The sequence below is a fragment of the Ruditapes philippinarum genome, unplaced genomic scaffold (assembly GCF_026571515.1).
Source record: "Ruditapes philippinarum isolate M1 unplaced genomic scaffold, ASM2657151v2 ctg1750_1_1_1_1, whole genome shotgun sequence".
NCBI lineage: Eukaryota > Metazoa > Mollusca > Bivalvia > Venerida > Veneridae > Ruditapes > Ruditapes philippinarum.
In genome coordinates, this window is record NW_026856818.1 from 122,950 (window position 1) to 138,432 (window position 15,483).

Below are 15,483 nucleotides of genomic sequence, written 5' to 3' on the forward strand. Positions count from 1 at the left end.
GTCAGAAGTTGAAACTCAAGAAATAAAGCCCTTCTCCCTGATATGCGTAGCATCCGAACTGATTTATTACATTTTAGTGTCAAATATTATATACTTTTATAATCGACACAACATTCTAAGCCTATGTTAACATGGCTTCGTGTTAAAACCTAGTTGTGTGAGTGTCAAATTGTAAGCTTTTCCCTAAAAATACATGACAGTCTTGAAAAGGCCAACCAACTGATATTGTATTCCTAGAAACTTTGAATTCGCGACAAAAATATTTCGCGTTTTTCGTAAGATTTGCGTTTTCGCGGAGATAAACTTTCGCGCAAACAATGTGACAGTGAATTTTACGAATATTAAGTTTCTGGGGGTAAAGAGCATATACGTAACTATATAATCACAGTTACGTTTCTGTATTTGTTCTTCCTACATCGACAAAACAGAATAAGGCATGCGATATTGACCAAATCTTTAAATTTTACCTATAAACAATCAATATGCAAGATTTAAGATACCTTTCTGACGTACTAGTATTACATAGCCATGGGTTACAACAAGCCATTTGATGGGATGGATCATCAACACGTTATGAGTAAACTACATAGACTAGACATTAGCAATGACATCACAAACTTTGTCCACTTCTTCCTTAGGTCCCACTCTAAACAAACTGAAAGGTGGAATTCAGTCATATTTTCCAGTCCTTTCGGGGGTCTCACAAGGTTCAGAGTCAGGACTGCTTTTTTCTGTCCTTTTCACATGCCTCCACCCTCAAAGTGTTAAAAAGGTGATGTTGAGACTATTTTCAGAGTGTTGTCCACAATCAAATCCATACAAGATACCAAAAGTCTTCAAGATAACCTTGAAACATTGCACTGAAAATGATTGGTCCATGGAATTTTACCCAAATAAATGAGACGTCATCAGAATTTTATGAAAAAGAAATCAAATAAACGCTAAATCTCTATATTCTCCATAATATTCACTAAAAAACAAGAAGATAAACACATAGAGGTTTACTAATCATGTGCTAAAGCAAATAACCCCTTTCTATTTATTTTAAGAGAAATTATTTAATGTTAAATAAAACTGAATAGATCTATTCATATATATGTGCAAGAACACATTCCGAGCATTATTCAATCGCTTGGCATCCTTGGTAAACATATTTGATTTATAATGTACGTAGAGCATGCCAAAAAGATCCACGGACCGGCGTCGAAACATGATCAGAAAATATAACCGTCACACATGTACAAAATATAAAACATTTTTGTTTTTACTTATACAATCAACACAGTCATTACAATAATGCATACAAAAACTCTTATATATGTACATTTCTCGAGAGCACAGTACCATATAAAACTCGTTTTTCCTCTAGAAATTAATATTACCGACCGTGGATCAAACTCTCTTTAAATAATCGTACAGGATAGCATCAGTTTAAAAATCTGTACTTCACTCTTTCTTATTTATTTTAGTCTATTTTTTATGTAATTTTGCACACACATGTGCAGAGCTCTACATGTATACCAAGCTCCTTTCTTTTATTTATTAACAGTTCCCTGATAACGCGCCTGCTACATGTAGTTATAATGGTTAAATGTGGTTTAGAAAATTATCATTAAAAAAACGAACAAAAAGCAACAAAAAATCAACAGCAACAAAATCAACAAAATATGTACAGTCTTGGAGCAGTAGTTACATCAGGAATGTTATATACATATAGCTACATGTTAAATACGCTGTCAATTATGATGGACCCGCCCCCTTAGCATAATTCCTATGGCGTCTGACAATACTACATTGTACCTGTACAGTCATAGTATTGTTAGTTCTTATGTTGCATTTGCACACTGAATATTAACAGCTATCTAAAACGATCATTCTTGTCTGTATTTATTTATTTATGTGGTTTTATTACAAGAACGTATACTACATCACTGAGACTAGTAGATCTATATGTAGATGTTTTTATTCTTAATTCACTTTTTAGCCTATATAAACATTTGGTCGAGTGTTTTTAATATTTATTGAGTGTTTTTAATATTTATTGCCTATTTCAACAATTAAATCGATAATTTATGCGACGTCTTCCAAGCTGACAATTAAGATTACCCAAGATTTAGTGTCATGTGACCTGCTATAGGACAACAACAAACGCGACTGAACATATAAAATTTTATTCATATTTCTGGAATTCAAGGGAATTGTCATTTGATTTTAATGATGTCTACAAGAAGGGCATTACATTTTGTATTTAAAGTCGGCAACAGAACAGAGACTGCAAAATTCTTTAGAGAAATCCTAGGCATGAAAGTAAGTAGCTTTCTTGAACGTATTCGGATAATTACGTTTTTCGGACAGTTTTTCTTAAACAAGTTAAAATTGCTAAAACAGTGTATGAATATAAGATGAGGACAAATTAAAAACACTGAATGTATTTTAGAATATGTCTCTGGTATTATATGTATATCTTTTGACTGTTTGATATTAATTTTTAGAAGATGAATTTAGACTAATGAGTATTATTTTGAAGTGTCCTATATTATGACACATGTACTGAATATTATTAGTTGTATATACAATTTCGTACTGATTTCTTTAATTGTTTATATACACTTATGTGTCATGTTTCGTTTATTTTACTATAATATGAATAAATTAACATGAGGAATACAACAACAGTATTAGAGTATAGGACTTTTTTCCAGGATTTTGCAAACATGACCCATGCCCATACCCATGGAATTGGAATTTTTACCGATGCCATGTTAAAAATTGGGAAAAAATGCATGACAGAAATTTTGCAGTGATTAAATGAAATTGAATGCAAACAACCACTGTCTAGGATGGCATATTCAAACATGTCTAGGATGGCATATTCAAACATTTAATCAAGCACAGTACATGTATAACAGTGAAGAAGCCTTTTTTTTAAAGATTTTAGAATAAAATCAATATTTTTGTTCATTATTTTTATTTTGTAACTTTTGTTTGGGATTTTTTCCTGTGAATTGGGAAAATAATATACTATTTTCAATTTGGAAATTGACAGAATATTGGCTATAAAATAAACTAAAAAATCCCTAAAAGTATATAGATTCATGATTTATAACATTTGGCTTGACAACTGAGACTGTTTCACTGACATTTGAAATGCATACCATACGTATAGGGATGGATTAAGATTAAACTGCTGATAACATTTTACTGTAAGTATGATGTAAAATGATATTTTGATTGCTGCCAGAATACATGTATATTTAATTGAAGCAAAATTTAAGAAAATATTTGATGAGGGAAAATCAAGGTTGCATTTTACAATTTTTAAAGTTCTTATTTTGCAGTTTCTCCGCCATGAAGAGTTTGAGGAAGGTTGCAAAGCATCGTGTAATGGGTGAGAGAAAACTTTTAACTTCTGTCATCTAATCAACTTCTAACTTCAGTCATCTAATACATATAGCTTTAGTAATCTAATACATCTTCAGTCATCTCAGTTATCTTTTACATATAACTTCATTCATCTAATACATAAAACTTTAATCATCTACTACATATAACTTCAGATATCTAATTCATATAATTTCAGTCATCTAATAGATATAATTGAGGTCATCTAATACACATAATTTCAGTCATCAAGTATATGTAACTTCAGTCATCTAATACATATAAGTTCAGCCATCTAATTCATATAATATAGTCATCTAATAGATATAATTGAGGTCATCCAATACATTTAACTTCAAGTATGTATAAATTCAGTCATCTTTTATATATAACTTCAGTCACAATACATATATCAGTCATCTAATACATATAATTTTAGTCATCTAATGCATATAACTTCAATTATTTAATATTATACATATAAATTGTGCCATCTAATACATAGATAAGCTCTATAAGTGAAAACAAAAAGAAAGAGAAAACAAATCAGCTTTGAAATTTATGGAATCTTAGTGTTCTAACATGTTTTTCTACTTTTGATGCCTGCCCTTAATCAGCCAGTGGTTTGGTAATGCATTTAATTATATTCCTTACTAAATGGAAAACTCAATCCAGAAGTTATAATCAAATTTTGATAATGAATAAATGTGTCACTGTAAGAATATTCAATTAATTATAAAATTAGATACTCTGTCTTTGTGTAATATAATAATAATAATAATAATAATAATGATAATAACAATGTAATAATAATAATAATAACAACAAGAGTATGATGATAATAATAATAAAAATAATAATAATAATAATTAATGATAATAATAATGATAATAATAATAAAATAATAATAATATAGAATAATAATAATTAAAAATAATAATAAAATTATATAACAACAATAATGATTATAATAATAATGATAATAATAATAATAATTATAATAATAATAATATAATGATAATAATGAAAATAATTATATTATAATAATAATAATAATAATAATAATACAATGATAATAATATAAAACTGAAATTAAAATCTTATCTGAATAAAGTAGTCATAATGACTATACTAATAATGTACTTCTAAACTTAATAAACATGGCACACCAAATTTCAAAGACAATTTCATAATATGCAAAGTCATGAAATTTTGTTTTTATATTGTTTTATTTCAGACCATATGATGGGAAATGGAGTAAATCTATGGTGGGCTATGGTTCTGAGGATAATCATTTTGTTATAGAACTAACATACAATTACGGTTTAGGCTCATACAAACTTGGAAATGATTTCATGGTAGGTTACCATAGAAAACCTTCTGTTTGAACATTTACATGTATTTTAAGTATTAGAAATTGGTTTTAAGTGTCTGTATTTTCTTTATTTTTTCAGCAACATTTGACAAGATACTTTCTTACAAAAAACTTCATTCTAATTTATTAGAATTAATTGGTATCTGTTTATTTGGGACCTTACAGAAATGTCATTCTAATATTTATGAATATCTGTTTATTTGAGATTAAAGTCTTTATAAAGGTCCTATTTTAAATTTTGTCAGCCTTATTGTCTTCTTGATCCAGTACATTTTTAGCTCTACTATTCAAAGATTTTAAGGGAGAGCTATTTTGGTCCCCCCGGTATTGGTGTTACAAGTTTGTACTAGTTGGTATCTGCAAAACTACTAAAGGGAATGGGTGGAATTTTCACACACATGTTCTCTGTGATTATCTGACATGATTGGCACAGATCACAGAGGTACATGTACTTTTATACAAAGTTATGCCCCTTGTACTGTCAAGCTCTGAGAATAGTTGAGCGCACTGTCTTATGGACACCTCTAGTTAACTCAGTGATATACAACTATTTTTTGTTTTGTCTTGAATTACAAACAGTGATACAATAACATTTCTATACAGAAAGTCATGTACATGTATTTTCAGGGTATCACAGTGTATTCAAAGTCAGTCCTGGACAACATAAAGAAATATAACTACCCAAGTACAGAAACAGATGGTATAGTCACAGTAAAGTCACCTGATGGTTATATGTTCCATATTGAGAATAAACAAAATGATGGGGGTAAGATTGCCTGCTGAGGTGATATATAGGAAATGTTATATATAAACAAATATACCGTAAAATTCCTAATAAATGCCTCTCCCCTAAAAAAGGCCTCCTGGCTTTTTGATATGGAAAAAAATTACTTATCAGTGATGAACTGGAATCTTTCAGAATCCAGTGCATCTTATAGTAAACACAAAAATGTATTATATGAACTTTAAAACCTTAACACTTTTTAATGTTATTACCAACACTAAATGTATTTACAATGATTTTTGGATTTAGGAAAAAAGGTGTTGTAATAATAGCCCCCCTTTTGGAAAACGTTTAGCCCCCGGGGGCGTTTAATAAAACTTTTATGGTATGAATGACCTTTGATTGGATGCATCATCAGGTTAGCTCTGTTGGTTGGTAGAGGTTGGACTGTGAACCGGGCAGCCTGGGTTCAATTCATTTATAGTGCAGTTCACTTTTTGATGGACATGATGTCCTTTCTACACTCATTCCCACTGTACTATTGTTTTTGCATATACAGAAATAACCAGAATGTCCTTGTTAAAGTGAAGGCAACTAGTACTGGTGAACTGCTATGCAGCTTGCCCAGGAGACTGAACTTTGCCCAGATGAATTTGATGTGTCTGGCTGCAGTGATCCAGAGGGTTAACTACAAACACACTTTACCTTTGATCAGATAAAAAGTTACAGTCTGTATTTAAATATTTGAATTGAATCTACTTTTGTATGTAAGACAACATAGTTAAATATGAAAACATGTTAAAGTCATATATTTATATCAAACCTACTGTAAAATGGGTATCAGTATTGATTGATGTAATAAAGTATTCGTGATTTCCCATTATCTATAGACACAGAAATAATTGTAAAATTATAATTATGGAGATTTAATCAGAGCTTAGACACACATGAATGTTTATATATTACAGAAGTCTTAAATGGGAAAAAGATTTTTATCTATGTAAATGTGTCTTAAAGATCCTGTATGTTTTGTAATTGTGGTTGTATACCACTCTTGCGTGAAATTATATATGCATATAATTATGCTAATACAACAATTTTCAAACATCGAAGAATATGTAATAAATGTACTGCAAATATTTGTACATATTAAATGTAATCATTAAATTATATGCATTCATTTCTTATTGGAAAATTTGACTTAGAATTTACAGAAAACAAATTTCTAATGACCTCCCTTTATTTAAATGAAATATTAAATTTAGAAATATCTTTATAAAAAGTGCTTTTTGAAACTTACAATATTGATAAATAAAAAAAAACAACAAAAAAAACAACATGGGAAATCAGCTGAATATAATTATAACAAATCAGAGAAAATCAACAACATCAATGAACCTAATATTTAATGACAAATGATAGAATGAAAACAAATTAAACCAATGAAAAGCCCTGTTTTATATTGTTAATGATTAACCAAAACTATTCCATCCAGATATTTTATTGATATTATTATTATAAAGTTCATTTTTAGGTTGAAAGGCAGAAACTCTTGGCAAGTTAAAAAATTTATAGACTTTTCTTAATTATGTATCTTCAGATCCAGTCAAGAAAGTCACTTTAGCATCTTCAAATTTACAGAAATCAGTAGGTATGTTCACAAACTGTTTAGCATAATTAAAGGGACTCCACTGAGGTTTAAAAGCCTAAAAATATAACATTTGAATTTCTTTCATAAATGAGCTGGGGCACTTTAAACAGAAATATATGCAAAGATAGTTTAGAAATATACTTTGCAATAAATTGAAAATCATATTTTTATGTTTTTCTTAGCCCCATTTAAGTTAAAAGTGTTTCAACGCTTTTAATTTGGGTCATTTTTTTACAATTTGAATAATTGTTCTGGAAAAACAAACTGCACGAATGATCTGAAATTTTACACAAAGATTAGTGGTCTAAATCTACATAAAATGGTACATTTATCTGGAAAAAATATTTTCAGTCCCATCATGTCGAAAAACCTCAGTGGAGTCCCTTTAATGTTGAATTTAATTTTCAAGCCATTACCATTATAGCTAAATAATGACAATTTTTAAAGTCACAGGTTAAATTAGTTGGCTGTTGACTAGTAATCACAGAATCACTAGGGACATGGGTTCAAATCCCATCAGGGGCAAGCTGTCATTTACATGTGTAAGAAATTTTACACTCATAGCTCAGTACTGGATTGTCCCATGTTTCCTTGACCATGAAACTTCACACTCATGGTACAGTTCTAGAAGGGTCCAGGGATGAATTCAGAGTGTGTTTTTAAGCTTATTACTTCCTATACAATTGAATTGAATTAAATTCAGCATAAACTAAGTTATGTGTGATTCTTACTAAATGTTGCAATTTGATATGCCTATAGCTCAGTAACATAATTATAGCAGGTACATGTGCAAGTAAATTTTTTAAATTTATTTTTGATAGATTTACATATTTCAAATAATAGATTATTTAACAGAATTGCATATTTTATGCTCCCACTTCTTATGGGTGTAGATTGACAAAACAGTAGAATATGGGGGCATCCGTATCCTATGAACACTTTTCTAGTTTTAGTTGTTATAATACATGTATATGTTTTAGATTTCTGGTCAGAGTTGTGTGGTATGAAAGTATATTCTAAAGCTGACAAGACAGCTGTACTGGGCTATGCTGATGATCAGGTAATGTTATTTTTATAAAGTAAACACACTGTGTTTGAAAAGTTTTTGAAAATTTTCATATTAACTGACATGCACTTCACTCAACAATTAAAGGGACTCCACAGAGGTTTTTTGACATGACAGGACTTTAAAATATTTTTTCGAGATTGATGTTCTATTTGATGTAGGTTTAGACCAAAAATTTGTGTGCAAAATTTCAGATCATTTGCTCTTTCCAATTTTCCAAATTAATTATTCTAGTTGCAAAAAAAGACAGACCTAAAATTGGAAAGTGATGCAACACTTTTCACTCAAATTTGGATAAGAATAGCACGAAAGATGATTTTAAATTAATTAGTGAGTAAATTTCATTTTCATTTTTCTTATTATTTTATGAGATGAATGTGCCAGCTTATTTTTGTCGCATAGAATCAGTCACTAGCAGACTTACAATTTAGTACCGATTTCCTACTTTTATGTTTCTAAATACAAAGCACTTTATTTTGGTATTGTATCATGTATATGTAATTTTCAGTGTAAATTGGAACTGTGTGATATAGGAAAGGACATAGATCATGCCACAGCCTTTGGAAGGGTAGCATTTTCTTGTCCAAGAGAAGAGGTAACAGAAATGTGTATACATTATTCTTGAAGTAACATTACATTATTTGCATTTTATATATATATATTTTTTGCACAAATAAACTATCCACTAATTTAAGAACCCACAAAAGTATCCTTTGTGACAAAACTACAAAATTTTATGCCTGCGAAATTTAATTAGATCACAGCTGGTTATGTTGAAATCAAAAGATAAATTCCAATTTTAAGACCTGCTTGTCCCTTTAAGTAATATTAATCTCTGTTTAATTGTCAGTCTCTATGTTTCAAATATATACACTGAATTTATTGACCCTGATTTAATAACTGTTGACTTTCTTGATACTAAAATTTCAGTTACCAGGGATACAGGACAAACTAAATTCTGCCGGACAGAAGATTCTTACTCCACTGGTCAGCTTGGACACACCTGGCAAGGCCACTGTAGAAGTTGTTATACCGGCTGACCCTGTAGGTCACTTTTCATAATTTGGTCATATTCACACTGCCTGTGCTAGCTATATATTTGAAGACTATTTCTGATCACGGTTATTTAAATTTCATTGAGAATTTAATGATTCTTTGAATATATTGTAGCAAAAGGAAGGTTGATTATTTATTTATCTTGTTTTGCTTGTATTGGGCGAAGGTAAAGCTATAAGTTTATATCTTCATTGAATAATTTTGATTCCAAAACAAGTACTTTAAACATAAATACATGATTCAAGGTAATAGAATTTTTATCTGAGCTCGGGCTTCAAATTCAGGATTTTCAATGGTCATATGGTCTATGCCAGTTTCTGACCAATCAAACATCTGAGGCCCGAGTTTAAGCTAGGAAAATTTCTTTGTAACCTCAAGTTATAAAACTTTTTTTCTGAGTTCTGTCATGAATCACAAGATTTTCAGTTAATATATATTCTGTACTGGTTTCTGACAGATTATGTACCTTTGAGATAAAAAATATTCTATAACCTTTTGACCCTGGGGTCATATGTGTTTAACATGATTTTTGGCAGCTATCCGGTTTTACTCGAGGTTGGAGTGAGCACCTTTGTTAAACTACCAACATTCCTTATAAGACTTCCTAACGTACCGGCTGAGTGGTTAAGGTTGTTGACTTCAAAGCACTTATCCCTTACCACCTTAAGTTTGAATCCCAATAGTCCGGATATGGATTCTTTCATCTGGGGAAGCCATTCAGCTAGCCTACGAAATGTTGGTGGTTCTACTCCGGTTACCCTTGGTGCCTAAAATAATCCACAAGTAAAGCTTTATAGTAATCACATGACCTTTGCAGTGTCAGAGTGATTTTAAAACTGAACAGCAACAAAAATTTAGCTGGATAATGATAATAAATTAGAAACCTGTAATTTTAGGATGGACACGAGATATGTTTTGTTGGGGACGAGGCTTTCCGTGAACTTTCACAGACAGATTCCAAGGCTGATTCACTCCTAGATGAGGTTTGTCTTCTTGTGTAAATGAGCTGCGTCATGACAAAACCAACATAATGGGTTTGCGACCAGCATGGATCCAGACCAGCCTGCGCATCTGCGCAGTCTGATCAGGATCCATGCTGTTCGCTTACAAACCCTATTACAAGTAGGGAAACTGATAGCGAACAGCATGGATCCTGATCAGACTGCGCAGATGCGCAGGCTGGTCTGGATCCATGCTGGTCGCAAACGCACTATGTTGGTTTTGTCTTCTTGTGTATATAGTAACAAATCCATAAACGTTGCAGTTAGTTACAAGCAGGTTTATAATAGACCATGATCAATGACTTGATTGTAGTGGTGGTGTTGGCAGGCTTTCTACTGGTCCCTACTTTTCCTACTTTTCCTACTTTTCCCTACTTTTTTCTTTTGATCCCTACTTTGCCCTACTTTTTTCTGAAATAGCCCTATTATCCCTACTTTTTCATTTTGAAATGAAATGAAAAAAAAGAAGATATTTAAAATGGTATTTCAGTTGTATTTTCAGTAGAAATTGATGAGTAGTTAAGGTGTGTTAGTGTCTCCTTGTGATGTCCATCCTTGAAAGACTCATCGTCAGAGCTGCATTACTGGTACTGGTACTGCAGTATATACTGGAGCAATTTTGCTCCAGTACTGGTACTGGTACTGATACTGAATTACTCTTACAAAATTTTGCTACTACTCAGGTACTGGTACTGCATTACTGTCTTAAGTGGTACTGCTACTGCATTACTAGGCAGTATATTTGGTTTTGATAAAAATGTCATTATTTTTACTCATAAAGTAAAGCTGTAAATTCCCATGTATTATTTTATTTTTGTGAAAAAGTAAGTTATCAAATCTTTAAATAATTTGCTGCAATATTCCTTCAAATGTTAACATAGTATTCATCATAAAAAAGCACCAAAGACTTAAAGTAAAATTAAATTGAGATAAACAGAGTCAATAACTCTTTACTGGTAAAATATCCTTATTGCAATCTTATTACTTTGTATTTACTAGTAAAAAAGAGCAAAATAAACACTAATTAATTACTTCTATTCTAAATAATCATATTTCAAGTGATATTGTTAGCACCATAAAAAAGTTTTTTACTTTGGTATAAATTGAACAGAGGTGTGAAGGTGTAAAAGGCAACACAAAGACTGGTGGGTTTAAAATGTAAGATTATTGCATTGTATTACAGTTGACTGGTTACAAAACAATAACATATGACATGAATATATGATGATTATTGTTTGTAAAAAGTATGTTTGTTCATTTAAGTTGTAAAAATGTAATATCAACTTTAAAGTAAATGATTTTATTTCTTTGTTGAATAATGTTTGCAATTATTTTGAATGACACTGTGTATTTATTCAAACTTTGATGAATATATAAAAGTATTAGTACTGGTACTTAATTACTTCCCCCCAAAAAGTACTGATACTGCAGCACCAAGCTAAAATCAAGTACTAGTACTGGAAATGGTACTGCAAATCTTGGCAAGTACTGGTACTGGTACTTTAGTACTACACCCTTAGTACTGATGCAGCTCTGCTCATGGTGCCTTGGCAAAACATTCAGCAACATTCTGCCTATGAGGGGCATGTCTTTCAAGCATGGACTGAACTGAAGATACACACAGCCTGATGTGGTCTTGGTAATGGTATGTTTTGCTAATTCTTAACTAAAACAGTAAGAAATTCCTACTTTATCCCTAGTTTTTAACATCAGAAATCCCTACTTTGCCCTACTTTTTGGTAAAAAAATGCCCTACTTTTTCCCTAGTTTTTTTGGTAGAGGCAGTAGAAAGCCTGTGTTGGTCGTTTACCTTTCAGATTACACATTGAATTTACCAGAGCACAATTCAGTCACAGCATCATTCCTTGGTAAGCTGTCAAGCCGCTACTAGTTACCAGACTTGGTTGCCTTCACTTTCGCAAGGAACTAATAACTTCTGTACATGCCAAAGCAGAGGTACAGTGTGAATGACTGTAGAAAGGATTTCATGATCAATCAAAATAAAAGTGACCTGTGCAGTCTGGGAATAGAACCCGGGTAGTCCGTTTAACAGCAACCTGTTGAGTTAACTGAATGGCTTAAAAATGACTTGATAAGTTATGGTTATATTTATATAACCTTAAATGCTTTCACCTTTGGTTTGCCCACTTATTCAAATAAGGAGAGCATCAGATTAGTAATCTAGTTGTCACTAGTGTGATCCCTGGGCAAGGTGAAATTTCTCAGTGTCAATTGATCTCAGGCAGCCAGTTTTGCAGTCATTTTGTCTCTCACCACAGATTAGGAAAGCATGTGAGTAATTTTTCACTTACAGAGAAATTGGTTTATTACCAATTTTTTTGGAACAGTCTATTCTAGTTTCAAAGGGATATCAATATTTAATATTTAAAGTAGAGCTACCAACAGTAAAGAGCCTGGTCTGACTGCACAGATGTTTAGACTGGGGCGAAACTATTCTGGTGCCAATACAGGCTAGATGAAATGAGCCGCGCCTTGACAAAACCAATATAATGCGTTTGCAACCAGCATGGATCCAGACCAGCCTGCGCATCCGCAGTCTGATCAGGATCCATGCTGTTCACTTACAAACCCTATAACAAGTAGAGAAACTGATAGCGAACAGCATGGATCCTGATCAGACTGCGCAGGCTGGTCTGGATCCATGCTGGTCGCAAACGCATTACGTTGGTTTTGTTGTGACGCGCCTCATTTTTGGTTCCAACATGTCACGAGTTATAAGTATATTTTAGCCTATAGAGTTAAATGTATTTGGTTAACTATCATATAAACCTAGATTTAACAAATATTACTGAACAATTTCTATTTTCAGGCCATGGCAGCAGACAAGAGTGATGAGTGGTTTGCAAAGAAAGGAAAATCTAAAGCATCTGCATAGCCTAAAATATTGTTTTATTTTCTGTATTTTCCTACTTCGTATAATCAAGATATAGATTTAGTATCGAGATTTAAATGACACCATAGCACACTGAAATCATGGTATCTTAAAAAGCTCACAAGCTTCGCTTAATATTTTTTTTATTTCGACCAAGGTGTGCAGCTTGGGAGTCCTTTGCATGAGATAATGCATAGGACAGGGACAGGACTGTCCAAGGTTCTTATCTTGAAACAAAGCTTATCTTAGCTGTAAAGTTGCCATACAAGATGGGTAATGGTGATGGGGCATTATTTCTGTTGCTAGCTCTATGAGGCCATGTTTGAGACGAGAGTAATTCTCATGAAGGCATTTGGCTAATGAACGTCATCTGACATCATAGCTTTCTTTTCTAATTCAGTGCATTATGGTGTAATAATGCACTTCATTGCTCAGTCTGTAAAATAAGGGTATCAAGTGAAAGAGTGTTATACACATGTAATTGCAATATTGACTGCTATATATAAATTATTATTGAAAATGTTTCTAGTGATTTTTTTTAAACATAATTATTACATATTTTATTACTTCATATTATATTTATTCTACAAAAGAATGGTCTTGTTATATTTGAACTCATTAATTCCTAAACCTGTACTTCCAAGTGTATGTTTATGGCGTCACTTTTTCAAATTCAAAAGCCGGGTCATGGCATTTTTACCAGGGGCTGAAATGAGGTCCCATTCCCAATCTAAAATAGCCTTTTTCTCTCTCAAAAGGTCCCAACAGTAGCAAAAAAAAATTGAACTTTTTTAATCTTCTGAGAGACATTAAACCATATTTACTTGTTTCTTAAAAGAAGAGACATGTTACGTTTATGGTGGATTTTCAACTTTCAAAAAATCTCTAAAATTTCCAAAAATGTTGTATATTTCCCAATTTGTCAGGGGTCTTTTCCCAATATTTTATTTTAGATTTATGCATTTTTTTATGCAAGTCTGGACCAATTATTTGTATAAAAAAAATCAGATCATTGACTCAATCCTTTAATCATGGTTGAATGATCTCCCATTTTCCAGAATTTCTGTACTTACAACAGCAGACGTTAAGTTATGTGTGGCAGCTGTAAAAAGTTGCCCTTTACTTAATCTCGGTGTTACTTAATTTTTGATTCCTCAGAGCCAATGACTCCAATACTTTAGAAGATTTCTGGACTAATACTATTAACTCATAACCTGAATCAGCGATCGTGATTGAAGCCTATCCATTTAGTTAGAAATAATTTCTGTTATAAGAATAATAATATCTGTCATATGTTGCGGTTCGGACCGGAATATCCGTCCCGAGGGGACCCGCCCATTGGGCGGTAACGAGGCTTGCCGAGTTACCGCCCATGGGCGGGTTCCCGAGGGACGGATATTCAGGTCCGAACCGCAAACATATGTCAGATATTTTTTCTTGCATATTCTGCCATATTATTTCGTATTTAAAATGGTTTACCTCAATATGATATATGTTCATGGAAATTAAAGTCATTTCATCCTTAACTATTTTCTTAAAATAGCGTATGAACTTACAACTTTAATAACAAAGGCGAAATGACGTCATCCTAAGCACATATTTCCCTTCTAAAACAACGTCATTTTACCGCGGTTCATTCATAAAGAGCGCTAAAATGACGTTGTTGTTTGGCACGCGACTCATCTGGCACCCCCCATGCCAGATGAAATTTCCGGCATGGGTAAAACTCACGGAAACGCCAGTCTGCTATGCAAGAATGTTTGTTCCATAATTCTGTATGTGAGCTGTTTTCCTTGTGCCTGTCAATTTCTTTTGTGAGAGTCAGTCAATTGCAGCAGCTGTTGTGGATGAATGGCATTAAAAACTTCTCTATATACATACAAATCTGAGGTTAGTGGGGCAGGGCTGAGTGGTTAAAGACACCGAATTATTAATCTATGGATCGCTTTCCACATGGGTTAAAATCCTACCAGGGGCAAGCTGTTGTTTCCTTGAGCAAGAAACATCCATTGCTCAGTACTGCTTGGCACCAGGAATGGATTTGAGAGCGTGTCTATAAGCATTAACCCTTTCGCTGCCAGAGGGTTATTGTTTTATTGTTCACCTATTTGCCAGAGGATTTTCTAAGAAATTACTATATTATTAATTAATATAATTATTATTATTTGTTATTAGTATCATAATAATTATATATGTTTCCAAATCTGTTAGTATAATAATAATTATTGTCGATGGTATAATTTTCTTTATATTTATTATTATTTTTATAATTATTATTATTAATTTATTATTATAACTATTATTTTTATTGAAACGGCTAAAGCCGTTCATATGGC

At 32.1% G+C, this 15,483-nt stretch overlaps 1 protein-coding gene across 1 annotated transcript; it reads left to right on the forward strand.

Moving 5' to 3' along the window:
- Nucleotides 1-2,144: 2,144 nt before the first annotated feature.
- On the forward strand, nt 2,145-13,690 carry LOC132747789 (glyoxalase domain-containing protein 4-like). Its single transcript, XM_060737285.1, has 10 exons — nt 2,145-2,307; nt 3,339-3,388; nt 4,619-4,739; nt 5,384-5,522; nt 7,081-7,131; nt 8,112-8,191; nt 8,706-8,792; nt 9,128-9,241; nt 10,150-10,236; nt 13,085-13,690. Exons 1-10 carry the CDS (start codon nt 2,215-2,217, stop codon nt 13,148-13,150), a joined length of 888 nt encoding a protein of 295 aa, XP_060593268.1. The 5' UTR covers nt 2,145-2,214; the 3' UTR covers nt 13,151-13,690.
- The last annotated feature ends 1,793 nt before the right edge of the window (nt 13,691-15,483 follow it).